The 26,838-nt window shown below is 54.5% G+C and overlaps 2 protein-coding genes across 3 annotated transcripts in view; both read left to right on the top strand.

Annotated features, from left to right (window-relative positions):
* LOC133356795 (uncharacterized) overlaps nucleotides 1-26,838 on the top strand; it is a 492,315-nt gene that overhangs the window by 166,121 nt on the left and 299,356 nt on the right. The window lies entirely within an intron of this gene.
* On the top strand, nucleotides 1,273-26,838 carry LOC133356792 (NF-kappa-B essential modulator-like). 2 transcript variants are annotated; one of them, XM_061574478.1, is made up of 15 exons: nucleotides 1,273-1,536; nucleotides 12,263-12,479; nucleotides 12,853-13,085; nucleotides 13,391-13,486; nucleotides 15,830-16,048; nucleotides 17,068-17,153; nucleotides 17,543-17,671; nucleotides 18,807-19,035; nucleotides 19,401-19,519; nucleotides 20,353-20,505; nucleotides 21,324-21,414; nucleotides 21,673-21,825; nucleotides 22,552-22,694; nucleotides 24,625-24,713; nucleotides 24,897-26,838. In XM_061574478.1, the coding sequence occupies exons 2-15, from the start codon at nucleotides 12,281-12,283 to the stop codon at nucleotides 25,010-25,012; spliced, it is 2,055 nt and encodes a 684-aa protein (XP_061430462.1). In that variant the 5' UTR covers nucleotides 1,273-1,536; nucleotides 12,263-12,280; the 3' UTR covers nucleotides 25,013-26,838. The 2 variants fall into 2 exon arrangements, with proteins under 2 accessions (XP_061430462.1, XP_061430463.1); XM_061574479.1 differs by lacking the exon at nucleotides 13,391-13,486.

The following is a 26,838-nucleotide window of genomic DNA, read 5'->3' as shown; positions in this document are numbered from 1 at the left end:
AAAAGGTTTCAGTTCTGTGTTTTAAACATCTTCACACCTGTATTGTTGCCAGCAAAAAGGGGAAAACCTATTCTCGTAATTTGGGTAACTGGCAAAGGAGGTCCCATAATGTTTTTTTTTGCATTTTCACCACATGTGTATGTGGTTAATGCAGTCATGATTCCTTGCAAAGGTTACAGTTTGGCGTTTTAACATCCTAACACTTGTTTTGTTGCCAGAAAGGGGAACCCCCTATGATTCAGTGGCCTAAAATAGAATGTTTCGCTCCGGATGATCGCTGCAAAGTATGATCTGTGTTTTGATTTAGTGTGCTGATCTTAAAGGTGCATTGCAAAATGTTGATACTCTGACTGATGCACCTGCTGTTGTGGAGTGACTCATGCAGCCAGCTATGGCTACAGGGTTTTGGCAGTACATGTTGTTTATGTCGTTTATTGTGAAAATTCGGTCACAGTTCCTATGATCACTGTTACATTGATTTTATGGCTTTATTTTGGTGATTTTTGAAAAGTTTTTTGTTTTGGCCATGTTTGTTTGTTGTAGTACGGAGTTAGACTGATGGCCTTAGTCTAAGTTGTATTGTGGTTGTTGTTGTTGTTTGACTTGCATCCCACTGGGATTTTGCACACAGCGTTGGTGTACGGTGCTTTTTTTGCAATATTTTGCTGTCTTTTCTTGGATTTTCTGTTTGCACTTAGTCACATATTCACTTTAAGATGTTTTCTTGTTCATGTTTTTGTTTGTTGTTTGTTGCGGTTGCACCCGATTCAAGAGTCGAATGGCTCACAGGGCTATACCTAATAAATTAACTTGAATATTCTTAGGTTTTTTTTTTATAAAGTCACGTAGGTAAAAAAAATAAAAGTAAAATTAAACAAAAATAAAAATCACGATAGCTGTGCTGTGACAGTTCCACCTGAAGACGGAAGCTTGTGTTGCCTCCGAAACGTCGTGATTTTTATTTTACTTTTATTAATTTAAATGTTTTTACCTACGTGACTTTACCGAAAAAACCTAAGAATATGAATACTTGCAGTCACGAAAGCTTCAAATCTAGAATGAACCTGAACCTGATGAGCGAAATCCCCTGGTTCTAGAATCGCCCTCTGAACCCATGAAACTCCCCAACGAATCGATACCTTTGCATCGATTCCGCGCGTACGCATACAGCCCTCGCGATTCCCCAGCGGCGCGCGACCACCCGCCGCTCGGGAATCGATTAACCAAATCGATCTGACGATGACGTCACGGCTTGTGGGGGGCTTTCCCTCTGACGTCACCGCGTGTTTACATCTCGCGAGGCCGAGAGTTTGTGGCGGCTGCGGCGTTCAGCGCCCGTCTCGCTAATTAGAAGATAAACTCGCTACTTTGTTTGGTTTTCGCGACGTCTTTTCGTTTGGTTAGTGGGGGAAGTTTTGTTTTGCTCGTGAGAGGGGGGAGAGGGGGGACAGGACTGTGCTCAGACAGCGACTCGCGGCGTCTTCCCGCGGCCTGGAAGCAGGAAGTGCCGAGGCTGATTGTGGGCCCACAACCAAGGTGGGTGTCTGTGGGATATCCCATTAACACGATCCCATTAACACGATCCCATTAACACGATACTATTAACACGATACTATTAACCCGGTCCCGTTAACCCGGTCCCATTAACACGATCCTATCAACTCGGACCTGGTAACCCGGCCCTGTTAGCCGTGACCTATTAACCCGATCCTATTAACACGGCCCTGTTACACCAGTCCTATTACACCAGTCCTATTAACTGGGACCTTTTCACTCGGTCGCGTTCACCCGGTCCTGTTAACCGTGACCTAATAACCCGGTCCTATTAACTCGGTGCTGTTAACCCGGTCCTATTAACTCGCCCCTATTAACTAGCCCCTATTAACCCTGTCCTATTAACCCAGTCCTATTAACTCGATGCTGTTAACCCGGTCCTATTAACCCTATCCTATTAACTCGCCCCTATTAACATGGAACCTATTAATTCGCCCCAATTTCCCCAGTCCTATTAACTCGCCACAATTTCCCCAGCCCTATTAACTCGCCCCTATTAGCCCGGTCCTATTAACTCGCCCCTATTAACCCGAGTGCCCTGGTGGCCGAGGCGAGGCTTGCGAGCCGGAGGAACTGTTCTCTGCTCAGCCCGGCAAGGCCCCACGGGCCCGGCAAGGCCCCACGGGCCCGGCAAGGCCCCGCGGGCCCGGCAGCGTTAAGCGGCCAGCAATAATCAGCACGAGTGCCAACGTTGTGAACAGCTCAAGGCGCTGTAGGACACGCGCGCATTTTTTATTCCTTACCCGTACCCGTACCCGGCCGCACCAGGGTCGCAAACGAGTACCCGTACCCGGCCGGGTACGGGTAGCCGGGTATCTGGTAGGGTACGGGTATCGGGTACCCGGTTGCGACCTCTGGTTTGTGGTCGGAGGGAATTTACAAAGTGGAGTCGTGCGACGTTCACCCTGATGTGTTGGTGTCTGGGTGGGTGGTTGGGTGAGTGAGTGAGTGGTTGGGTGAGTGTCTGGGTGGGTGAGCTGGTGAGTGGTGGGGTGAGTGGTTGGGTGGGTGGGTGAGCTGGTGAGTGGTGGGGTGAGTGGTTGGGTGAGCTAGTGAGTGGTGGGGTGAGTGGTTGGGTGAGCTGGTGAGTGGTGGGGTGAGTGGTTGGGTGGGTGGGTGAGCTGGTGAGTGGTGGGGTGAGTGGTTGGGTGAGCTAGTGAGTGGTGGGGTGAGTGGTTGGGTGAGCTGGTGAGTGGTGGGGTGAGTGGTTGGGTGGGTGGGTGAGCTGGTGAGTGGTGGGGTGAGTGGTTGGGTGAGCTAGTGAGTGGTGGGGTGAGCTGGTGAGTGGTGGGGTGAGTGGTTAGGTGGGTGGGTGAGCTGGTGAGTGGTGGGGTGAGTGGTTGGGTGAGCTAGTGAGTGGTGGGGTGAGTGGTTGGGTGAGCTGGTGAGTGGTGGGGTGAGTGGTTGGGTGGGTGGGTGAGCTGGTGAGTGGTGGGGTGAGTGGTTGGGTGGGTGGGTGAGCTGGTGAGTGGTGGGGTGAGTGGTTGGGTGAGCTAGTGAGTGGTGGGGTGAGTGGTTGGGTGAGCTGGTGAGTGGTGGGGTGAGTGGTTGGGTGGGTGGGTGAGCTGGTGAGTGGTGGGGTGAGTGGTTGGGTGAGCTAGTGAGTGGTGGGGTGAGTGGTTGGGTGAGCTGGTGAGTGGTGGGGTGAGTGGTTGGGTGGGTGGGTGAGCTAGTGAGTGGTGGGGTGAGTGGTTGGGTGAGCTAGTGAGTGGTGGGGTGAGTGGTTGGGTGAGCTGGTGAGTGGTGGGGTGAGTGTCTGGGTGGGTGAGCTGGTGAGTGGTGGGGTGAATGGTGGGGTGAGTGAGTGAGTGAGTGGTTGGGTGAGTGTCTGGGTGGGTGGGTGAGCTGGTGAGTGGTGGAGTGAGTGAGTGGTTGGGTGAGTGTCTGGGTGGGTGAGCTGGTGAGTGGTGGGGTGAGTGTCTGGGTGGGTGAGCTGGTGAGTGGTGGGGTGAATGGTGGGGTGAGTGAGTGAGTGAGTGGTTGGGTGAGTGTCTGGGTGGGTGGGTGAGCTGGTGAGTGGTGGGGTGAGTGGTGGAGTGAGTGAGTGAGTGTTTGGGTGAGTGTCTGGGTGGGTGAGCTGGTGAGTGGTGGGGTGAGTGGTGGAGTGAGTGAGTGGTTGGGTGAGTGTCTGGGTGGGTGAGCTGGTGAGTGGTGGGGTGAGTGGTGGGGTGAGTGAGTGGTTGGGTGAGTGTCTGGGTGGGTGAGCTGGTGAGTGGTGGGGTGAATGGTGGGGTGAGTGAGTGAGTGGTTGGGTGAGTGTCTGGGTGGGTGGTTGGGTGAGCTGGTGAGTGGTGGGGTGAGTGGTGGGGTGAGTGAGTGAGTGGTTGGGTGAGTGTCTGGGTGGGTGGTTGGGTGAGCTGGTGAGTGGTGGGGTGAGTGGTTGGGTGAGTGAGTGAGTGAGTGGTTGGGTGAGTGTCTGGGTGGGTGGTTAGGTGAGCTGGTGAGTGGTGGGGTGAGTGGTTGGGTGAGTGAGTGAGTGTCTGGGTGGGTGGGTGAGCTGGTGAGTGGTGGGGTGAGTGGTTGGGTGAGTGAGTGAGTGGTTGGGTGAGTGTCTGGGTGGGTGGTTGGGTGAGCTGGTGAGTGGTGGGGTGAGTGGTTGGGTGAGTGAGTGAGTGTCTGGGTGGGTGGGTGGGTGAGCTGGTGAGTGGTGGGGTGAGTGGTTGGGTGAGTGAGTGAGTGGTTGGGTGAGTGTCTGGGTGGGTGGTTGGGTGAGCTGGTGAGTGGTGGGGTGAGTGGTTGGGTGAGTGAGTGAGTGTCTGGGTGGGTGGGTGAGCTGGTGAGTGGTGGGGTGAGTGGTTGGGTGAGTGAGTGAGTGGTTGGGTGAGTGTCTGGGTGAGCGAGCGAGTGGTTGGGTGAGCGAGTGAGTGGTTGGCAGAGCGAGTGAGTGGTTGGGTGAGCGAGTGAGTGGTTGGGTGAGCGAGCGAGTGAGTGTCTGGGTGAGCGAGTGAGTGGTTGGGTGAGCGGGTGAGTGGTTGGGTGAGCGAGGGAGTGGTTGGGTGAGCGAGGGAGTGTCTGGGTGAGTGGTGGGGTGAGAGAGTGAGTGGTTGGGTGAGCGGGTGAGTGGTTGGGTGAGCGGGTGAGTGGTTGGGTGAGCGGGTGAGTGGTTGGGTGAGCGGGTCAGTGGTTGGGTGGTTGGGTGAGTGTCTGGGTGAGCGAGTGAGTGGTTGGGTGAGTGTCTGGGTGAGCGAGTGAGTGGTTGGGTGAGTGTCTGGGTGAGTAGGTGAGTGAGTGTCTGGGTGAGTGAGTGAGTGGTTGGGTGAGCGGGTGAGTGGTTGGGTGAGCAGGTGAGTGGTTGGGTGAGCAGGTGAGTGGTTGGGTGAGCGGGTGAGTGGTTGGGTGAGCGAGGGAGTGGTTGGGTGAGCGAGTGAGTGGTTGGGTGAGTGTCTGGGTGAGCGAGTGAGTGGTTGGGTGAGTGTCTGGGTGAGTAGGTGAGTGAGTGTCTGGGTGAGTGAGTGAGTGGTTGGGTGAGCGGGTGAGTGGTTAGGTGAGCGGGTGAGTGGTTGGGTGAGCGAGGGAGTGGTTGGGTGAGTGGTGGGGTGAGAGAGTGAGTGGTTGGGTGAGCGGGTGAATGGTTGGGTGAGCGGGTGAGTGGTTGGGTGAGCGGGTGAGTGGTTGGGTGAGCGGGTGAGTGGTTGGGTGAGCGAGTGAGTGGTTGGGTGAGTGTCTGGGTGAGCGAGTGAGTGGTTGGGTGAGTGTCTGGGTGAGCGAGTGAGTGGTTGGGTGAGTGTCTGGGTGAGTAGGTGAGTGAGTGTCTGGGTGAGTGAGTGAGTGGTTGGGTGAGCGGGTGAGTGGTTGGGTGAGCAGGTGAGTGGTTGGGTGAGCAGGTGAGTGGTTGGGTGAGCGGGTGAGTGGTTGGGTGAGCGAGGGAGTGGTTGGGTGAGCGAGTGAGTGGTTGGGTGAGTGTCTGGGTGAGCGAGTGAGTGGTTGGGTGAGTGTCTGGGTGAGTAGGTGAGTGAGTGTCTGGGTGAGTGAGTGAGTGGTTGGGTGAGCGGGTGAGTGGTTAGGTGAGCGGGTGAGTGGTTGGGTGAGCGAGGGAGTGATTGGGTGACTGAGTGAGTGGTTGCGTGAGTGTCTGGGTGAGCAAGTGAGTGGTTGGGTGAGTGGGTGAGTGGTTGGGTGAGCGGGTGATTGTCTAGGTGAGCGGGTGATTTTCTGGGTGAGCGGGTGAGTGTTTTTGTGAGCGAGTGAGTGGGTCAGCGAGTGGGTGGGCGAGTGGTTGAGTGGGTGACTGAGCGAGTGTCTTGTGGAACGCTCAACGACGCTCACAACAACGAGCGGGGCGGCTAAATTGCGGCAAGTTGGCACAGTCGGTGCATCTACCGGTCATCTCAGTCAGCCAACGCATGGCACTGGCTGGGTCTGTCCGAGACCTCCTGTCAGCGAGCCTTCGACACTTCACGTGACCTCAATGTGCACCTAGCTTGCCACGGGCGCCGTGGTGCTGTCACTTAGGTGGTGAATGGCGGCTATTGGTCTTGTGGCCTGCAGTATAGTGGGTGGTGAAACACAGTAGGGGCGAGCCGAAGCGGTCTGTATGGTTGACCAGAGCTCCTGTATAATTCTATTGAACACCTTTCTCAATCCACTGCTGCCTGAAGTTCTCCCGCGCCATGTTGGCCGTGGGAATTTGACCATACTTCACCACGCTGGTCATTGCGGGTTGGTGAAAGGGGGATAGGGCCCAGTAGAGAATCCGTTTCAGATGTCGCCACTGAATGGATGTTAGCCGTGGCTTAGAATGAAATGCTCGGTCGCCAGGTTAATATCCCAGTGCTTCGATAAAACCGCCACCGCCGCTTATTGTAAAACTACGACGGTTACCTTTGTTTAGGCTGGAGGAATCTGATGAGATATGGAGCTACATTTTCCCACGAACAATACAACAGTTACATCATGGGACCTCCTTTGCCGGTACCAAAATATACTAATAGGGTTTTTCCCCTTTTTTCTGGCAACAAAACTGACACCTTTTGCAAGGAATCATGCTTACATTAACCACAATACTTGCAGTCAAATGCAAACAAAAAACAATACTCTGATAATTTATGCATTGTCCTTGAAACTGATTGGTCCACACCAGAGACAGCTTTCTTTAGAGCCTCGTCTCATATGGTGTTCGACCAGATGATGCCAAAAGGCGCACGGTTCAAAGACAACGCACTATCAGAGCAGCTACATCATGGGACCTCCTTTGCCAGTACCATTTGACTGCAAGTATTGTGGTTAATGTAAGCATGATTCCTTGCAAAAGGTGTCAGTTTTGTTGCCAAAAAAAGGGGAAAACCCCTATTAGAATACAACAAGTCTATCCTTTCACGATCATTGTTCAGTAATTGCTGTCGTCACAGCGCCGCCCGAGAGTGGGACGGATCAAATCGGCACCACTACGCGGCCACTCGGAGCTGCAGTTCCTCCTATGAGTGGAATGGCACCGCCCTGGTAATGTGGAGTTTCCACCACCGGTTCGCGGTCACCGCTGGCTGTGAGCGGCCACCCCAGTGCTGACGTGCGCGGACTTTGAGCCAGAGGTCGCAAACGGGTTTTGATTCCTTACCCGTACCCGGCCGCACCAGGGTCGCAAACGGGTACCCGTACCCGTACCCGGCTGGGTATGGGTAGCCGGGTATCGGGTAGGGTACGGGTATTGGGTACCCGGTTGCGACCTCTGCTTTGAGCACTGTTGATTTAAAAAAGGAATTTGTGTAGCAGGTCACCAGCTCTTGTGCTTGCTACACCAGGAGTGGAGTTTCGATTTAAAGCTTTCGTGACTGCAGGGATTCATCTTCTTGGTTCTTTTGGTAAAGTCACGTAGAAGGGAAGTAATAAAATAATAAATAATAATAATAAAATTATTATGTTTTATTTTATTTATTTTATTATTTCTCTTCTACGTGACTTTACCGAAAGAACCAAGAAGACAGGAGAGGAGTGTTCGTTTATAGTGGCACGCTTTGTGATCTTCTCTTGGGGGGGATCGATACGTTGAGCATCGCTGGTGAAAGTCAACAACGTGGTGGTCATTGTCCTATAAATGTAAAAGAGAATGTGGAATGCCCGTCACTGTCTTAGATTCCAGCTGGACGTTGCTCAACTCGTCATCCAGGGTGATCCAACAACACCAAGATCACTGTCATTGCATTTTGTTGCTGCTCTCGCAGTCACTCCCCATTCTGGTACAGTGCGCAAGGCCTGACCTTTCAATAATGAGTCCTTCTAGAAGTAGTTTAACCGGTTTCCGTAAAATCGCAGTGCATTGTCAGCCGAAAGTAGTTCAAAACTGGCCCCCTGCAAGACTAGAAGAACGTGAAGTTTATGGTTGACACTTCTTCTCAATCTCAAGAGACTGGCATCTCGCTCCATGGCAGAGTGTTTATTTACAAAACAAAATTTCAGTTCCTGCAAACGCCCTCTAGCGAAGGGCCGTGCCACAAGACCAAGGGTCAAATGGCACTTATTTATATTTAACTGTGGCCACACGGAAACCGTGTTTTTGTACGAATACCAGATTTTGACATTTAAAAAAAAAGAACGTTGCCTGCAATACACCGCCATGATGAACAGCTGGGACATTGAAATGTTGCAGCAGTTGTCTGCTCGACAATTGCGTAATTGTACTTCCATCTTAAGAACAAAAGCAGAACATCACCAGGGCGATGAGCACATCTCCTTAACGAATGCCAAATGTGAAAGGCAAGCCACAGTCGTGGCCATACAACCCAAACTATGGACCATACATATTTTTGGTTCTTTCGGTAAAGTCACGTAGAAGGGAAATAATAAAATAAATATAAATATAAAACAACACCTGAATATGATTGCTTGTGTTGCACTCGAAACGTCGTGAGAATTTTTGTTGTTTTATATTTATATTATTTTATTATTTCCCTTCTACGTGACTTTACCGAAAGAACCAAGAATATGAATCCCTGCAGTCATGGAAACTTTAAATCAAAATTTAGATTATCTGTGTTGTTTTGTGTTTCTAAGTTTACTATGTTTTTTTTCTCATTTATTCTTACCTGATGATGGTTGCTTTTGTCGCAATCGAAACGTCGTATTCTACTATTATTTGATTTTATTTTCTACGTGACTTTACCGAAAGAACCAAGAATATGAATCCCTGCAGTCACGAAAGCTTTAAATCAAAATGTATGGACCATACAGAGTTAATCTGCTGTCTTCTGCCCTCCTGCAATGGAGGAGGAATGGAACACGACACGAACTCTCTCCCGAAGCCCTCTCATCGTAGCCAACAGCAGAGCTCAACATTGGCATTTAGCTCCTCAACATAATGCCATGCACAAGATTAGAATGCCTGACATGTAACTTAATTTCAGATAGAATGCAAAAAACGGACCTTGATATGCGTCCATGTCTCAGTGAGATATTCGAGTTACCTGGCAGCACGGCATCACCAACACATGCTGCGATACGAATGCTTCGGACTTGCATCTTGAAATAAATAGTTGACCAATATAAAATGGGACCTTGCCACTGCTTAATTGATGAAATATAGTGGGCACAAATCATACGATTTACACGATTGGAACCTCATTTGCCAGTAAAAAATATGATAATCGTTTTTTACCCTTCTATCTGGAAACAAAACTGACACCTTTTTTACAAGGAGTCATGTTTGCTTAGACCACAATACCTGCAGCCATAATGCAAAAAAAAACCATAACTCTGATAATATATGCACTGTCCTTGAAGTTGATTGGTCCATACCTGAGACAGCTTTCCTTAGAGCCTAGTCTCACATTTTTACTGTCAAATGAGGTTCCAATGGTGTAAATGCTTACCCCGAGCTCTCATACTCTGATGGTGCATTGTCTTTGAGTTGTGCGCCTTTTGGCGTCATCTGGTCCAACCCATGTGAGAGTAGGCTCTAAGGAAAGCTGTCTCGGGTGTGGACCAATCAACTTCAAGGACAGTGCATATATTATCAGTTATGTTTTTTGTTAGCATTATGGCTGCAGGTATTGTGGTCTATGCAAACATGACTCCTTGTAAAAAAGTATCAGTTTTGTTGCCAGATAGAAGGGTAAACAACCAATTATTAAATCATACGATCAATGGAGTTAATGCCTTTGTGACACATTTAGCCGACCTACTGCCAAGTGTTTCAGAGCGGCCTTTTCTGTTCAAACCACACGCATGCACGATGACAAATTCTCAATTTGCTGACCTTGAATATATTTTGCGAGCCAGGTCTAAAACAAAGGCAAATCGGGCATAATTTCAGGAATGGGTCTTACATTTTTGAGAAGTCGGAATTTTTGTCTTGCTGAACGCGTGCGGTATAATTAATCGACCACAGTGTGTCACATGGTGCAGTGGGTATAGCCGGTGGCGCAGCAATTTTAAAGAGCTCTACTCGCTGTGACAAAACACGCGGGTTCAAACCCTGCCCGGTATCAACTCGGCCCACCTGCTGCGCTCCAAGTGTGTCGGGAGTGGCCCGTGTCTCGGATTGGAATCCCCACCACAAGCTCCAACCCCAACTCCACGCTGGTTGGGTTTCTCACCGGCGGGGGGGGGAGGGGGGGTAACGACGCTTCGTCGATTAATACCGATTCTTAACGCTCGCATCGCACGCGTTTAAATGACGTGGGCGAATTTACGTCTTCTTGATAGCTCGTGCTATATTCAGACGCTGTCTTTCCGACAGACCTGTTCTTCACCTGAGGACGGCTGCTTGCGTTGTGGCCGAAACGTCGTGAGAATAATTTTATTTTGTTTTATTTTTATTATTTTATTATTTCCCTTCTATGTGACTTTACCGAAAGAACCAAGAAGATATATTCAAGCTCTTGCAGCAAATGAAAAAAAAACATAACAAACGAGACATGAATTTCGATGCTGCTAATTTTGCATAATGCATGGGCATAATATGACTTTGAAAACCCCCCCGCCCACCTCCTACGCATTTTCCATAAATATGCTAAATTCCTCTTGATATGCAAATTATTGTGTCAAGGCGCTCATCTTCCACCTCCAACCCAGCTTATATATACGCTCCAAGCTTGGCAGTGTTTCATTCTTCACCTGAAGACGGCTGCTTGCGTTGTAGCCGAAACGTCGTGAGAATTATTTTATTATGTTTTATTTTTATTATTTTATTACTTCCCTTCTACGTGACTTTACCGAAAGAACCAAGAAGATGAAACGAGACATGACCAATGATAAACAATGGAAATGAGATGGATAGAGAAAAAGAGGCAAAACAATTTAATGGATTCTTGAATCAAACCGCAGCCCTGAATCGAGACGATGCATGGAGTCACTGTGGGGGTGAATGGCTGTGGGGAGAGGGACGCTGCGATGGCAGTCGCTTTCCTTCGTGCGCTCTCAGCTTTGCCGAGTCCCTCCTGGTCACGAATATTGGCCGACAAAAACCCACGCGTCAAGTTAGGGTCACTTAGAGTTGCGCTGATGATGAGATGACCTTTGAACTGACCAGCTCTGAGACATCACACACCGAGCGCAAGGTCACTTGTTGTAATTGGTCACTTCAGATCCTGATTTTATTCACCACGCGCAGTTTCAATGTCGTGGCTTAAAGTTATGTTTCTGTGCTACAATAAGCAACCGTGTGGCACTTTAAACTACCTGCCTACTTACCTACCTGCCTTTGTGTCTGCCTGCCCAACAGATTGCTTACTTGCCTAGCTACATACTTAAAGACCTACCTACCCTTAAGCTCCATTACCTATGGTGCTTGCTTGCCATGGGCCCCAAGGCCTGTTTGCAGTGTGGAGCCCAGCATCACGAGTTCACTTATTCATGCGTGTCCCATTCTTACCGAGAAGTGATGCGTCATGCACGCCACATTGCGAAACTGTTGTCTCACTCTTGAACAAACGAGCAAATGGAGAAGTGAAAGTTGACGCTTGTGTTAACCGCCTGGCTCCTTGTGTGTGCCTTAGTCTGCTAGAACATGACGGAAGCTTGTGTTGCCTCCGAAACGTGATTTAAAAAAAAAAATTTGTATTTTATTTTTATTAATTTAAAATTTTTACCTACGTGACTTTACCGGAAAAAACCTAAGAATATGAATACTTGCAGTCACGAAAGCTTCAAATCTAGAAAGAACATGACAGGTTGGCATTGGGGTACACAGGTGGTGCATTTGCCAGTCATCTCGGTCAGTTAACACCTAAGACCCGGGTCTGTCTTGTAACCTGCCAGCGAGCCTTCCACGCTTCCCGTGGTATTAAAGTGGGGCTAGTTTGGCACAAGCGCGTGTGGGGAGCGATGGTGCAGCGGTTTTCGTGGGGAGTGGTAGTGCAATGGTTAGCAAGCTTCGCTACGAACCCGGCAGTCCGAGTTCAATTCCCGCCCACAGCCAACATCAGTGACGATTATCTGAACCAGTCCTGGGCCTCCCCGAGGTTGACTTGGGCTCATATGAGTATCTGGTGCGGTGTGCAAACATCAACCATCAGGTGCTGGCCACCCGCCCCCTTATGCACCGTTCCAGCCTTGATTAGGTGCTCGCTAAAAGTACTTGCCCCAACAGTCTGACGAAGGCTATACCGGGGGGGGGATCTTTGTCTTCGGTGCAGTGGTTATCACAGTGTGCTACGAACCCGATTCCCCCCCCCCCACCTCCGTGTACGTCCGCGGTGCCGAGCGACCCACTATCGGAGCGCCGCGCCGGCGCGTTACCGTCCGCCGCTCACCCCGGCTGGTTTTGCCGATCCAGGAGCGGAGGTCAGCGGAGATGTCGATGGAGCACGAGAGGCCGCCCCACCTGCAGATGAACGGAGCGCACGCCATGGGCTCCTCCCCGGTCGACGCCCAGGGGCCCCTGCGCATGGGCCCCGCGTCCTGCTCCGGGCCTCCTCCGTCCAGCCTCTTCTCGCCCGAGGAGACGGTGCAGCAGATCCGAGACCTGCTGCGCGAGAACGACGAGCTCAGGAGTGGGTCACGCGCGAGCCACCTCGCGCCTGCGAGCACAACGCACACTTAGCAGGCCAACGCATATGTGCCTATGTAGCAGCCGGCTCGCACGCGTATATTATTACACACTTGCCAGGCATGTACGTACGCTCTTATGGACGCGTGCACAACTTCCAGGGCTGCAAGCAGAAACGGAGCGTACCTACTGAGGCACGCAAGCCGATTTGGCTTTTTGATCGAGTTTGAGAGCGATCCACTTCCTTCATTTACTCTCAGCGCGGGGAATGACTCCGTGATTTAGCCTCTGAGGTCGATAAAACAAATACAGCTTTCGCACAAATCACTCGGGTTTGACTTTGCTCGTAGCAATTTAGCGGTTGCCTCGCCCCGCAGATGCCGTGAAGACCATGACGCAGACGATGCAGCAGCAGTACACGGACATCATGGCGTGGCGCGACGGGCTGCAGAAGGAGAAGGAGTTTGCCGTCGCCAAGTTCACGGAGGCCCGCATCAGCGTGGAGAGGCTGACGACCGAGTGCGATGGCTACAAGCGAAAGTTGCTGCAAGCGGAGAGGCAACTCCGCGGCGGTGAGGAGGACAACGACGAGGAGGGCGCCCGTGCGGAGGTAGGAGTCGCCTCTGTGCTGACGTTCACCGACCCCACCCCCCACACCCCCGACCCAGAGTAACGATTGTGACGGATCAGGAGGGAGATTGGCGGCCACAGAGCGCGGGATCTTTGTCACGCCGGCTTCTGGGGGTTACGATCGGCGATGCGATGCGGAGAGCGCTCGACTCGCTAGCGCAAGCTTGGGAGTTGAAATGCTTGAGGTGGGTAAAGGTATCGCGGTACATCTCTCTCGGGTCGGTACGGTCGACTGTCCACCGCCGGTTTTGATTGCCGTGTTGCGGTGTCTCCGTGCCCCTGCAGCCCAAAAGCGCGGGCTCTTCTCTGTCGACGCTGGCCAGCGCCTCGGCAAGCCTCGCCTGGGAGGATGACGTGGGCCACTTGGCAGCGAACATGAGGGTGAGATGCCCAATGGTGGATGCAAAGAAGGAAATAAACAGCCGGTGTTTTGAAGACGAGCGGCTAGGCCGTCTCTCCCAGCCCGTCCATTGCTAGTGCGCGAGATTCATTAGCTAACAAGGGCTTCGGGCGCGCTGCCGTAGCGCTCCCTCGTAGCGGCACAGCCACACGGAGCCCCCCGCTTGCCAGGTGGGAACCCGTGACCCCGGCACGATTCGCGGTGCATGCTGGGAGCCGCTCGGTGTTAGCCCGAGGAGCCCAGCGCGGTGACAACGGCCGGCTCGGGCGCGAACACCCAGGGCTCGCGTGCGTGGGGTACCCACCCAAAACCCTCGCACGCCATAACGCGTATCGATCGTTATCAACCAAATCGGGTCGTTTATGACAAGTGACCTGTCAGAGAGACGGTGCAAGATTGCGCGAGAGGGCCCGAGTCCAGTTCTACCATGGGATCACCGCAATCCAGGATGGCAGTATACCGGCACAACCTGCAACATAGCTGCTGGTTTGACCTGGTTCCGGCTTGGTTAGGCCTCCTCCCGGCCTGCTGTGGGTAGCAGGGCATGCCAAGGGCTTCCTGGGCCATGCCCTTCTCCCGCTCTCTCCTCTCCTGCACCCTCCACGAGGCCTCAGTCCCTCTGGACATCGCCAGAGCCCGAGCCCCCCCGCTGGTCGCTGCTTCTCCTGGCCACCTGTTGGCCTGCTGCTGCTGGAAGGCTGTTAGGCTTCCTCTTTGCCAAACCTTCTGCGAAAGCTCTGCTCTCCAGCCTGCACTCCATACCAAGCGCCCCCTGCAGCGCAATGCCGCATTGACTTTCCCGTTCCACCCACGAATGAACTACATCGTCATCCTCCAGCGAGCGTAAGGTTTAACTTACAGCCTTGAAGATTGGTTCTTGCCTGAGCGCGTGTGGTCCCCGAGTGGTGATAGTTTGATGTTGCGCTCCTCTGCACTTGACCACCTTCCCGGTCCTCTGTTTGTTCTGGCCCACCCCTTTATATACGCGAGCCAGCCACCGCCCCCTTCTGACTTGGCATTGCCTCATCGGACTCATCATGACGGCTGGGTCACCTGTTTCTACCTGCGGGCTTCAATTACCCCCCCGCCCGCCCCCCACCTGGCTTAATCAGCCCTAATGGACACCTCTGACAATAGGTGGCTGTTAACTGTATCGGGGTTCAGTTTTCCGTTTTCCTCCCATCGTTCAAGGCGCGCACGCACCCTCTAACTGGCATTGGCCACGCATGCCAAAGGTGAAAGATTACCTGCAGATTACTCGCTTGGTGTCACACAGCAGCAGCATCGCCTCCTACTTTGAAAACGTGGCGGGGACCCTCCTGAAAAGGAGTCTTAAGAAAACGAGCGGAATGAGTGAATTGGCGCTTTTTTACTCGGTGGCACGCGATGCAGAATCGTGATCTCTCATGAACTGGGGTCTTAGTAGTATGCACGAGAGTTGGAAGAAAACAAAAATTCACAGGGAAGGAACTGACGAGTTGCGATTGCACGAATCGGGAGAGGAGTTTGCGTGGCTTCAGCGACGTATGTTCCGTGACGCCCTCGTTGTCTGGAGCGGTGCGGTCCAACGCTGCCGTGCATCTCTTTAGGCGCCTATACACACCAGCCGTGGCTCTGTAGGAGTTTTCACTGGTGTCACACTTTAAATATCTGATTTCGCAGTTTCGTTGCGTAGCGTGGCTAGTCAAAGGTTGCGATTTAAACTCCCGGCCCTGTGTCGACTCAGCCCTTGGCGGTCAACGCGGTCGGCCCTGACGTGGGGTGGCAGCAGCGGTCATCCTTTGGACTGCGTGGTCCCCGCCGTGGGACTGTGGCTGTTGGCTCAGGACCTTATTTGCCAGCGTCATGTGCCAAGTTTGTGCCCCACATAGTAAAGTTGATATCACTGTTGGTTCAGAAGGAGAGTTGCGGACTATGTTTTGACCTACATTTCGATTTAAAGCTTTCGTGACTGCAGGGATTCATCTTCTTGGTTCTTTCGGTAAAGTCACGTATAAGGGAAGTAATAAATAATTATTTTTATTCTTTTTTATTTGTATTATTTTATTACTTGCCTTCTACGTGACTTTACCGAAAGAACCAAGAAGATTTGTTATCATGTTACAGTGTATTATTATCCGTTCTTTTTCCATTAAAAACGATAGTCCCATATAAGTGTTAACATTTGAAGCACCCTGTACTTGCCACGTGTGAGCGGCGGGCGGGGCTGGTTTGGCGCGCTGGGAGACTTTGCGTCGGCTTTGCCGCTGCGTGGAGAACGACCGTCGCCGTGCCCCCGTTTCAGCCGCGTCCCCGCCGCTCTCCGTCCGTCTCCACCGCCGCAGGCCCCGGGGGGCGAGCAGACCGAGTACGTGGTGCTGCTGCGCAACCAGAAGGAGCACCTGGAGGGCGAGGTGCACCACCTGAAGGAGCAGCTGCACAAGATGATGCAGGAGAAGGCGGAGGTGGTCGCCCTCAACAACGAGCTGCAGCTGCAGGCCAGTGCCGATGTGACGGACGGCGAGTCGAGCCCTCGCGCTGACGAGTCCTACGTGGAGATCCGGGTGAGGGCAGCGCTGGGCAGCGCGTGAGGGCGGCTCTGGGTAGCGCTGGGCAGCACTTGAGGGCAGCGCGTGAGGGCAGCTCTGGGTAGCGCGTGAGGGCAGCTCTGGGTAGCGCGTGAGGGCAGCTCTGGGTAGCTCTGGGCGGCACGTGAGGGCAGCTCTGGGTAGCGCGTGAGGGCAGCTCTGGGTAGCACTGGGCAGCAGCGTGAGGGCAGCGCGTGAGGGCAGCTCTGGGCGGCGCGTGAGGGCAGCTCTGGGCAGCGCGTGAGGGCAGCTCTGGGTAGCACTGGGCAGCGCGTGAGGGCAGCTCTGGGCAGCGCGTGAGGGCAGCTCTGGGCAGCGCGTGAGGGCAGCTCTGGGTAGCACTGGGCGGCGCGTGAGGGCAGCTCTGGGTAGCGCATGAGGGCAGCTCTGGGTAGCGCTGGGCAGCGCGTGAGGGCAGCTCTGGGCAGCGCGTGAGGGCAGCTCTGGGCAGCGCGTGGCCCTCCCGAGTCGCGCGAGCTACCCGCTGTCACTCTTGTAAACCGAGCCCTCCCTCGCATCTTGAGTTCTCACCTGGTTTTTGCGATTTTGAGATCCGTGTAACATCTTGTCGTTCGCCAGCATCGATTCAGGCAAGCCTGAATCTGCTGATGAGACGCTGAGCGTCGAAACTGGTCCAGAGTTGGCTTACGTTGAACCAATGACATTACGTGCTCCCAGAAGGCCGTGGGGCCGAGGGTTTGTGTAAAATATACTTAAATTATGTTGAGAGACCGATATGTGAAGGAGACATCCTCTGAATGGGTCTGTTTTGTCAATCTACAACCAGACCACCCTAATTGCGCCCAACCACTGCAATCCACGACCACATCGCCCAATTAACCCACGCAACCACAAACGGCTTGGCGAGGCCCTCGCCCAGCCGTGGATTGACACGCAGCCTCTACTCGTTCACGTGACATGCCATGGGGGTTGCAGGCAGGGCCCTCCCGGCTGTGTGACGTGTGGCCGTGTTGTGTCCGTGTCTCGCTGCGCAGGAGGTCGAAGGCTACATGGTGGAGCAGCCATCGCGGAGAGGGAAACACCTCAACCCGGAGAGCAGCAGCAGCAGCAGCATTGCAGCGTGAGTCTCCGCTCAAGGGTCAAAGGGCAAGCGTCGGGTCCCCTCGCGGGAGTAAGTGGTGTGTGGGCCAACGGCGCACGCGGGAAGCGGCCCGCTGACCGCCCACGAAGTTTGGGCACCTCTGCTCCGGGGTATGGGAGGCTCTGTAATCGCCGTGAACTCTGGGGGGGCCAGAGGAAGTAACCAGCCACGTGCGGCGGCAGCGACGTGCGGCGGCATCGACGCCGCTTGACGCGGTCTCCTCCGACGAGACGTGGGTGCGTGCGTGTGTGCGTGCGTGCGTGCGTGCGTGCGTGCGTGCGTGCGTGCGGTTGTCGCGCGAGCTGCGGCGAGAGCGCCTTGCGCGCGGTGGGTGGGGAGTGACGCGTGGCCGTGTTGCGGTGTGGCAGGCCGCTGGAGGAGGGCCGCACCTACAGCAGCTCCACGGAGCTGACCGTGAGCCGCCTGCTGCTGCAGCTGCAGGAGATGACTAAGCAGCGGCAGGAGGTCGACGAGCTTCTGCGCAAGAGCGAGCGCAGGTGTGGGCACGTGCGCTCGGCCTGCCGCAGCCGCACCGGCACCACCTCCACTACTACACCAGCATCGACACCACCACCACCACTACCACTGTCTCCTACATCAACACCACCTCTACCACCACCACCACCACTACCGCTGTCTCCTACACCAACACCACCTCCACCACTACTACACCAGCACCGACACCACCTCTATCACCACCACCGTCTCCTGTACCTCCTCCACCTCAAGCACCACCTCTACTACACCAGCACCACCACCTGTAGCAACAAGGTTGTATTTTTCTGCACTGCCTTGAGCGTGGACACGGCTTCCCTCTGCGCCCCATGCAGCTACACTGCCAGGGCCGGCATCGTGTCTAGCAACCACCCCTCCATCTCCAGCGTCTGTGGCTTCAGCAGCAACACCTCCTGCTGTCCGAGTGTCCGTTTCTCTGAGTGTCTTTGTCTGAGTGTCTTTGTCTGAGTGTCTTTGTCTGAGTGTCCGTTTCTCTGAGTGTCTTTGTCTGAGTGTCTTTGTCTGAGTGTCCGTTTCTCTGAGAGTCTTTGTCTGTCCACTTGTTTCTCGTTCTGTGTGCGTGCCTCTCTTTTTTCTCCGTCCACCCGTCTTCTTGTCTGTATTCACACGTGTCTGCCTCTCTGTCTCTCGTAATTCCCGGTACCCATTCACCTGTGTGTGCAAGTCTCTTTCGCACACCTTTCTGCCTGCCTGTTTGTCCATTTGTCTGTCATTCTCTTCTGTGTCCATCCATTCACCTGTCCATCTGTCTGCCTGTCCATCTGCCTTTCTCTTTGTCAGTTATGCATTTTATGTGCTGTGTGGGAGCGTAGCGGTTAGCGCTGCGCTGCCCCACAAACCACGCTACCCGAGATCGGTTCCCGCTCACGGTCAACACCGGTGACGATTATCTGAACCGCTCTCGGGGCCTCCCCTAGATCGACTCGGCCTCAAATGAGTACCCGGTGCGACGTGTAAATATCAGCGCCGGGGAGACAAAACCGGCCGGGGCGTGGCGCTGGCCACCCGCCCCCTCGCGCGCCGTTTCGACCTTCACGGGAACTGTCCGCCACCGGCACTCGATTGAAGGCGACGTGGTGGGGGGGGCGACGTCTGCCTGTGGTTTGCGCGCCGCAGCAAGGCGGAGCTAGAACTGCGCCTGTCGGAGGCGGAGAGCCGCCTGGCGGACGCCGTGGCGGAGACGGCGGCGCTGCGCGACGAGCTGAGCGTGCGCCTGCGCGACAAGGAGAGCGAGCTGGCGCAGCTCGCTGGCGCCAACAGCACGCACCGGCAGGACGCGCAGAAGCGCATCGAGGCGCTCATGCAGCAGATCGACGAGATGAAGCGCAGCCACGCCGAGAAGCAGGTGCGTCGCGGACGGGCGGACGCAGGCGGCGGGGGGGGGGGGGCCCTGAGCTGTTGAAACGCGCGCCGCCTGCCTCGCGTGTATGTCTGTACGTTGAAGTTCTTTCGAACCGTAACGTAGCCGACCGTGCTAATCACGGTGGGATTCGCAGATCACGTGACGTCACTCCTAGAAAAGTCGGCTGCCGCTGCGTTGCTGGCGGCACGGGCCAAGTTGTCCCAAATTTTTTTATCTCCACCGCAGTATTACGGAATTCGGAAGCCCCGCAACCGTCACAATCAATGCGCCGCTCGGCACAGTCGCGCCGAGCCGATGGGTCCCGTTTGGTGTGAGCGGGGAGTGCCAACGCCGCATATCTTTGGCAGCAATCACTGGAGGACGTGCAGATGCTCAAGTCCCAAGTGACCTCGCTGGTCGGGGAGCTGAACGAGGCGCAAAACAAGCTGCAGGCGGCCGAGACGCTCAAGAAGAACCTGCAGCAGCGGTGAGGACGGGGCCCCCCCTGCCAGCCCCCCCCCCCCCCCTTTCTGTCGACGTGATTGGCGTAGCGGCTATAAAGCCACGTGCATGTTGCGAACCCGGCTGCTGCTGGCTTCAGAGCTCACCAAGTGCCCTTGGAGAACGCTCACAGTGGACATGAGCTCACAGCGACCCATAGACTCGGAGACCCACACACTCACACAGAGACCCACACACTCCCACAGAGACCCGCTGGCTCGCACAGATCCATTGACACACGAGAGACCCACGTACTTATACAGAGACCCATAAACACAAAAAAAATGAGTATCACTCTGCGGGAAGTCACCTGTAGAAAGACTAGTCCCCCGTCATGTTGACGTGAAATTTTCCGCACCAACTGACCTGTGAACAGCCCTCAGCGTCGCTTTCCTTGTGAGGCGACCTGTGAACCGTGGTCACGAGTCCACCAAAAACAATCATTGCACGCCATCTCGTTGCATTGTGGGTAATACGTAAACGAACGTGCAGGGCATCCCAGGGGCGTATGTTTCACGAGCCAAGGCACTGCCGATGAACCCAGAGTTTGCCGATTGAAACCAAAGTTACCGGAGAACCAGAAGGCCCAGTGGGCCCTTCGTTTTGCTGGCCAGGACACCGCGCGATCTTATCGTGCAGCGTCGCCGGTAGCGTGCGTGTTAATGGGCAGCGATCCGCCAACGCATCTCAGAAAAGTCGAAACCGTCCCGACGGACACGTTTGGAAAGAGAATGCCGAGAGCGGTCGACGGACGCCTCCCCCGTCGCGCGTCTGTCGGGGCTCCGCTGCGTCACCTCCGGCGTGTTGCCCCCCCTTCAGGGTGCACGCCCTGGAGGCGAATCACAAGCGTCTGCAGGGCGAGGTGGAGGAGCAGCGGCAGCAGCACACGCTCGCCGTCACCCGCCTCACGCTGCAGTGCCACGACAGCGAGTCGGCCCTCAAGGCCGAGCGGCAGAAGTCCACCGAGGAGAAGTGAGTCGCGGGTCGTGGGTCGCGGGTCGAGAGTCGAGGGTCATGGGTCAAGGGTCGCGGGTCGTGGGTCACGGTCGTGCATCGAGGATCGCGGGTCAAGGGTCGTGGGTCAAGGGTCGTGGGTCACGGTCGTGCGTCGTGGGTTGAGGGTCGCAGGTCGTGGGTCACGGTCGTGCGTCGAGGGTCGTGGGTCGAGGGTCACGGGTCGTGCGTCGTGGGTCGAGGGTCAAGGGTCGTGGGTCACGGTCGTGCGTCGTGGGTCGTGGGTCGAGGGTCACGGGTCGTGCGTCGTGGGTCGAGGGTCGAGGGTCGTGGGTCACGGTCGTGCGTCGTGGGTCGTGCGTCGCGGGTCGAGGGTCATGGGTCACGGTCGTGCGTGGGGGTTGTCGGTGTTGAGTTGTGGCGATGGCGTTACTCAGCCCGCATTTACAGATTTGCCAAAACATGCGTTACCGTAACACGAACCCCCAAACCGCACGTCTCTTATTCTATCGACGGGCACTCGAGACTTCATGTGCCGAGCATCCCTCCACGAGCTTGAAGCTTGCACCAGTGTTGGTGGCACCGCCTCTTCCAGCTCGTGTCTGTGGTTCCTCAGCGATTGCGAGACTTGTATTAGCGACGCCGTATAAAACTTAACATTATTATCTGTAATGTGAACGGTGACTTTCTGAGGATGTCCGGTGACGTCGGTGGGACACGAGCAGATCCAAGTTGCCTTTTGCCGCCCATCAGTTTTGCTTTTGGTAACGAAATGAAACAGCGGCCAATTTGTTACTGGGGGTGGTCCGTGTCTGCGCCGTGCCCCGTCTCACCAGGCGCAAGCTGGCGCAGCTGCAGGCCGCCTACAACCAGCTGTTCGCAAACTACGACGAGCTCATCAAGGAAATGGAGCATCAGAAAAAAATGGTGGGTGTCACGGCGTTGCGCCGTGCGACGCGTTACCACGACCACTTAACAGCAGGCCGGCTCGGTTTGAGAACCGGGCCACAAGTGGGCCGAGACCAGGGCTCCACCGCAATCCTGGCGAGGTGGGCCAAGCGAGGCGAGGCCCGACTCGGCCACAGCGGCCCGCTTCGCCGAGGCGGCCGCCCTACCGTGCCCCCCGGCGGCCGTGTGTGACACCTACCCGCCCCCCCCCCCCCCCCCCGTGCCGTGCCGCGGCAGATGCCCGACCCTCGCGAGGCAATGCGCCTGCACGAGCAGCTGCACGAGAGCGAGCAGGCGCTGCTCGACAAGCAGGAGCTCATCGACAAGCTCAAGGGCGCCGTGGCCCGCAGCGAGGGCCAGCTGGACACCATGGCCGTGCTCAAGGCACAGGTGCGTGCGGACCCACGTGTGTCTGTGTGTGTGTCTTTGTGTGTTTGTGTGTGTCTGTGTGTGTGTGTGTGTATCTGTGTTTGTGTGTTTGTGTGTGTAATGCGGGGAGCGGTGGTGTAGCGGTTAGCGCTACGCTGCGCTATGAACCCGGTGATCAGAGTTCGATTCACACTCACGGCCAACACCAGTGACGATTATCTGAACCGGTCCTGGGCCTTCCCTAGGTCGACTCGGCCTCAAATGAGTACCTGGTGCGGTGTGTAGTAAACATCGCCACTGGGGAGACAAAGGCGGTCGGGCGTGGTGCTGGCCACCCACCCCCTCGTGTGCCGTTCCAGCCTTACATAGCTGCTCGCTAACAGCACTTGCCCCTACAGTCTGTCATTGCTACGGGGGACCTTTGTCTTTTGTAATGCTATGTGGAAGCTACCTGGTCTGTCGCTCCACACTGGTCTGAAGCACAAAGCTTCGGGTCTTCTCGGCCACAATCATACCCTCCCTTCTCTACGCTTGTGAAACGTGGATTAAAACCTGGCCACTAAAAGCACTCGCCCCAACGGCCCGTGTCGGTCACACGGGGGAGCTTTGTCTTCACGCGTGCGTGTGTGTGTGTGTGCGCGTGTTGCGCGGCCACGCGTGAGCCCTGAACCATCGAATAAACTTTTTGGGACTCCGTCGAGATGCATTGGAAGCCACGGGATGGCGGCGTGGCCCGTTCTCGCGCAGGCCGAGATTTTCAAGCTGGACTTCGAGGCGGAGCGGACGGCTCGCGAGGAGATGCACTGTGAGAAGGAGAGGCTGAAGGAGCAGCTGGCTGCCGTGCGGCTCGACAACGAGCGGATCAAGGACGAGCTCGAGGCCTACACGAGGTACCACACACACATACACCACACACACACAGCACACACACCACACACACACAGCAGGTACCACACACACAGCACACACACAGCACACACACAGCACACACACCACACAGCAGGTACCACATACACACAGCACACACACACACCACACACACACACCACACCAGGTACCACACACACAGCACACACCACGCACACTACACACACACACCACACACACACCACACCAGGTACCACACACACAGCACACACACAGCACACACCACACACACTACACACACCACGCATACTACACACACACCACGCATACTACACATACAGCACACACACACCACACCAGGTACCACACACACAGCACACACACAGCACACACCACGCACACTACACACACACACCACGCATACTACACACACACCACGCACACTCCACATGCACACTACACACAGCACACACACAGCACACACACTACACACACACACACTACGCACACTACACACACACCACACACATACAGCACACACACACCACACCTGGTACCACACGTACACCACACACATACACATACACCACACACACACCACACACACAGCACACACACCACAAGCACACACACAGCACACACACCACACACACACCACACACCAGGTACCACACACACAGCACACACACAGCACACACCACGCACACTACACACACACACCACGCATACTACACACACACCACGCACACTCCACACGCACACTACACACAGCACACACACAGCACACACACTACACACACACACACTACGCACACTACACACACACCACACACATACAGCACACACACACCACACCTGGTACCACACGTACAGCACACACATACACATACACCACACACACACACCACACACACAGCACACACACCACAAACACATACACCACACACACACCACACACGCCACACACACCACAAACACATACACACACACCGCACACGCACCACACAGCAGGTACCACACGTACACCACACACACATAGACCACACACCACAAACACATACACACACACCACGCACACTACACACACACACAGCACACACACACAGCAGGTATCACACACACACAACAGGTACCACACATACACCACATACACCACACACAGCAGGTACCACACATACACCACATACACCACACAGCACACACAGCAGGTACCACACATAGCGCACACACCAGGTTCCACACATACACAGCACACACACAGCACACACACAGCACACACACAGCACACACACAGCACACACACAGCACACACACAGCACACACACAGCACACACCACGCACACTACACACACACACCACGCATACTACACACACACCACGCACACTCCACACGCACACTACACACAGCACACACACAGCACACACACTACACACACACACACTACGCACACTACACACACACCACACACATACAGCACACACACACCACACCTGGTACCACACGTACAGCACACACATACACATACACCACACACACAGCACACACACCACAAACACATACACCACACACACACCACACACGCCACACACACCACAAACACATACACACACACCGCACACGCACCACACAGCAAGTACCACACGTACACCACACACACATACACCACACACCACAAACACATACACACACACCACGCACACTACACACACACACAGCACACACACACAGCACACACACAGCACACACACACAGCAGGTATCACACACACACAGCAGGTACCACACATACACCACATACACCACACAGCACACATAGCAGGTACCACACATAGCGCACACACCAGGTTCCACACATACACAGCACACACACAGCACACACACGACACCAGGTACCACGTGTGTGCACAGGGGCAGCTCACAGGTGGTGTGGCCATGCTGTGTGTGTGTGTGCAGAGGGCATCTCCACGATATGCAGAGACGCCACACGGGGCACTTCATGCAGGACGAGAGAGAGGCCGCCCCTCTGCCCCAGCCCCTGCCGAGTACGTGCACACACGCACGCACACGCCCACCCACGCACACCCACGCACACCCACGCACGCGCCCACGCACCCGGTGCATCCTTCCACCCCCTGGTCTTGCGCGTCGTTAGCGGAACCTTCCTAACGACGTGACGACCGAGCGATCTGTTGTTGTTGTTGTCGCCACCGCCGCTGCGTGCGCAGTGCCCAACCCGCCCCACGTGCAGCCGAACCAGATGCAGCACACGTGCCCCATTTGCAACTTCAACGCGCCCGACATGGACACGCTGCAGATCCACGTGCTCGACTGCATCCAGTAGCTGCGCCGCCGCCGCCGCGGGCTGGCGTGCCGCTAGCCGCTCGCCGTGCCCGCTCCTCCCACCACGTGATCGTCGCCGCGGACGCCCACCTTCACTCACGTGGTCACGTTAACGACGATAAGAATGACGATTCGGAGTCTCGTTTCGATTTAAGGTTTAGCCCCCGCCGTACAGTTAAGACTAAGAGTAGTGCTGCGGAGTGTGTAGGAGGAAGCTGTAGTGAGCTTCCGGAATAGAAAGGCACAGGAATGCGATGCCTCTGCCGATTTTGAATGTTCACGAATGTTCACGAATGTTAAGGCAATTGTTGCAAGTCCCACGGCGCACATTTGTCTGTGGTGTGGCCCGGCCGTGAGAGACCTCCACTTGAATCGTGAGTTCAGGACCCGATTCGTAGTCGACTTATCGACTACGAATTTGCAATTGCTGCAAGTCCCACGGCGGTTGCGTTATGAAGCGGCTTTCCCCCGGCCATAGAAACGTGGAATTTCCACCCTATTTCCTGAGTGGACTGACACCGAGCAGTGCTTCCCCGTCCCGCACTTCTGCTGGTAGATGCGTTCGACGCAAGTTGGTGAACGCTTGAGCCGGACATCTCCCTTCTGTAGCGAGCGTGGTCCAGAGCCAGTGGTGGAAATTCCACGTTGCTATGGCAGGGGGGGGAGTTTAAGTCTCGCCTTAAGATGCCCAATGCTGATTTTAACAATCCCACGGGGACGATGGTGTATGGGCCTGGACCCTCAACCAGAGCCTGTGACTCGGTTGAGTGTTCCAACCATGTTGCCGATGGGCTACATTTTAAAACGAGTGAACGGTAAAAGACTTTGAGACTCGCGCAGCGTGAATGTTGCAGTCCGTAATCATTTTAGAAACTCCACTCGAATTTAGGACGAATGCATTTTCCCCACGGACCAAACCGCAGATGCGTTTCCCGGGCAGCCGAGGCAGCGCACCAGATCTTGGCCGGCCGCCCCAACACAGACGCCAATTCCCAGACCGTCCGGGTCAAACCAGGAGAGGTGGGCTACCCCTGCTTGCATTTTAACATGTGGTCGGCTTTCGCGACACTTACTATTCGTAATACTAATTTTGGATCGCGTAAATATAAATGTGTCGTTGACCCGCCGCCGCCGCCGCCAGACAATGAGTAAGGTTTGTGACGTTCAGAGAGCGATGCATTATTATCCAGTGGATGGATGTTTAAGGTGCCGAGACGGGTGTTATTATTCACGTGGTTTTTAACTCAACAGATATCCTTAGGTTTTTTCGGTAAAGTCACATAGGTAAAAAAATTAAATAAAATGTAGCTTTTTTCGGTAAAGTCACGTAGGTAAAAAATTTAAATGAAATGTAGGTTTTTTTCGCTAAAGTCACGTAGGTAAAACATTTTAAGAAATTTTTTTTTTACCTACGTGACTTTACCGAAAAAACCTAAGAATATGAATCCTTGCAGTCACGAAAGCTTCAAATCTAGAATCAACAGATATCGTTAATTCTGGTGCACCGCATGCATTGGCCGTTTAAATTCCTCTCCCGTCTTGGGATGTTGGGTCGTCTTCCAAACGCGTTCTCACATGAACTTGAATGCCCTGGTAGCGTCTTCCTCAGGTGTGGAACATCAGGGGCCAATCATTTGTGACCCTGGGCCAATGGTGGAAATTCCACATTGATATGGCAGCAGAGGAGGGAGGGATGATGATGGCTCCAGTTCATCCTCTTGAGCAGGTTTCCGATTACGCCTCTGATTATTAAAATGTGGAATGTGTCTTGAACACGAAAGGAATTGTGAACAATGCTTCGCCTAAATACAATTACGTGGGAATTAA

This window comes from Lethenteron reissneri, chromosome 55 (genome assembly GCF_015708825.2).
Source record: "Lethenteron reissneri isolate LAM-NWPU_2019-01 chromosome 55, ASM1570882v1, whole genome shotgun sequence".
NCBI lineage: Eukaryota > Metazoa > Chordata > Hyperoartia > Petromyzontiformes > Petromyzontidae > Lethenteron > Lethenteron reissneri.
This window is presented reverse-complemented; position numbering and strand designations above follow the sequence as displayed.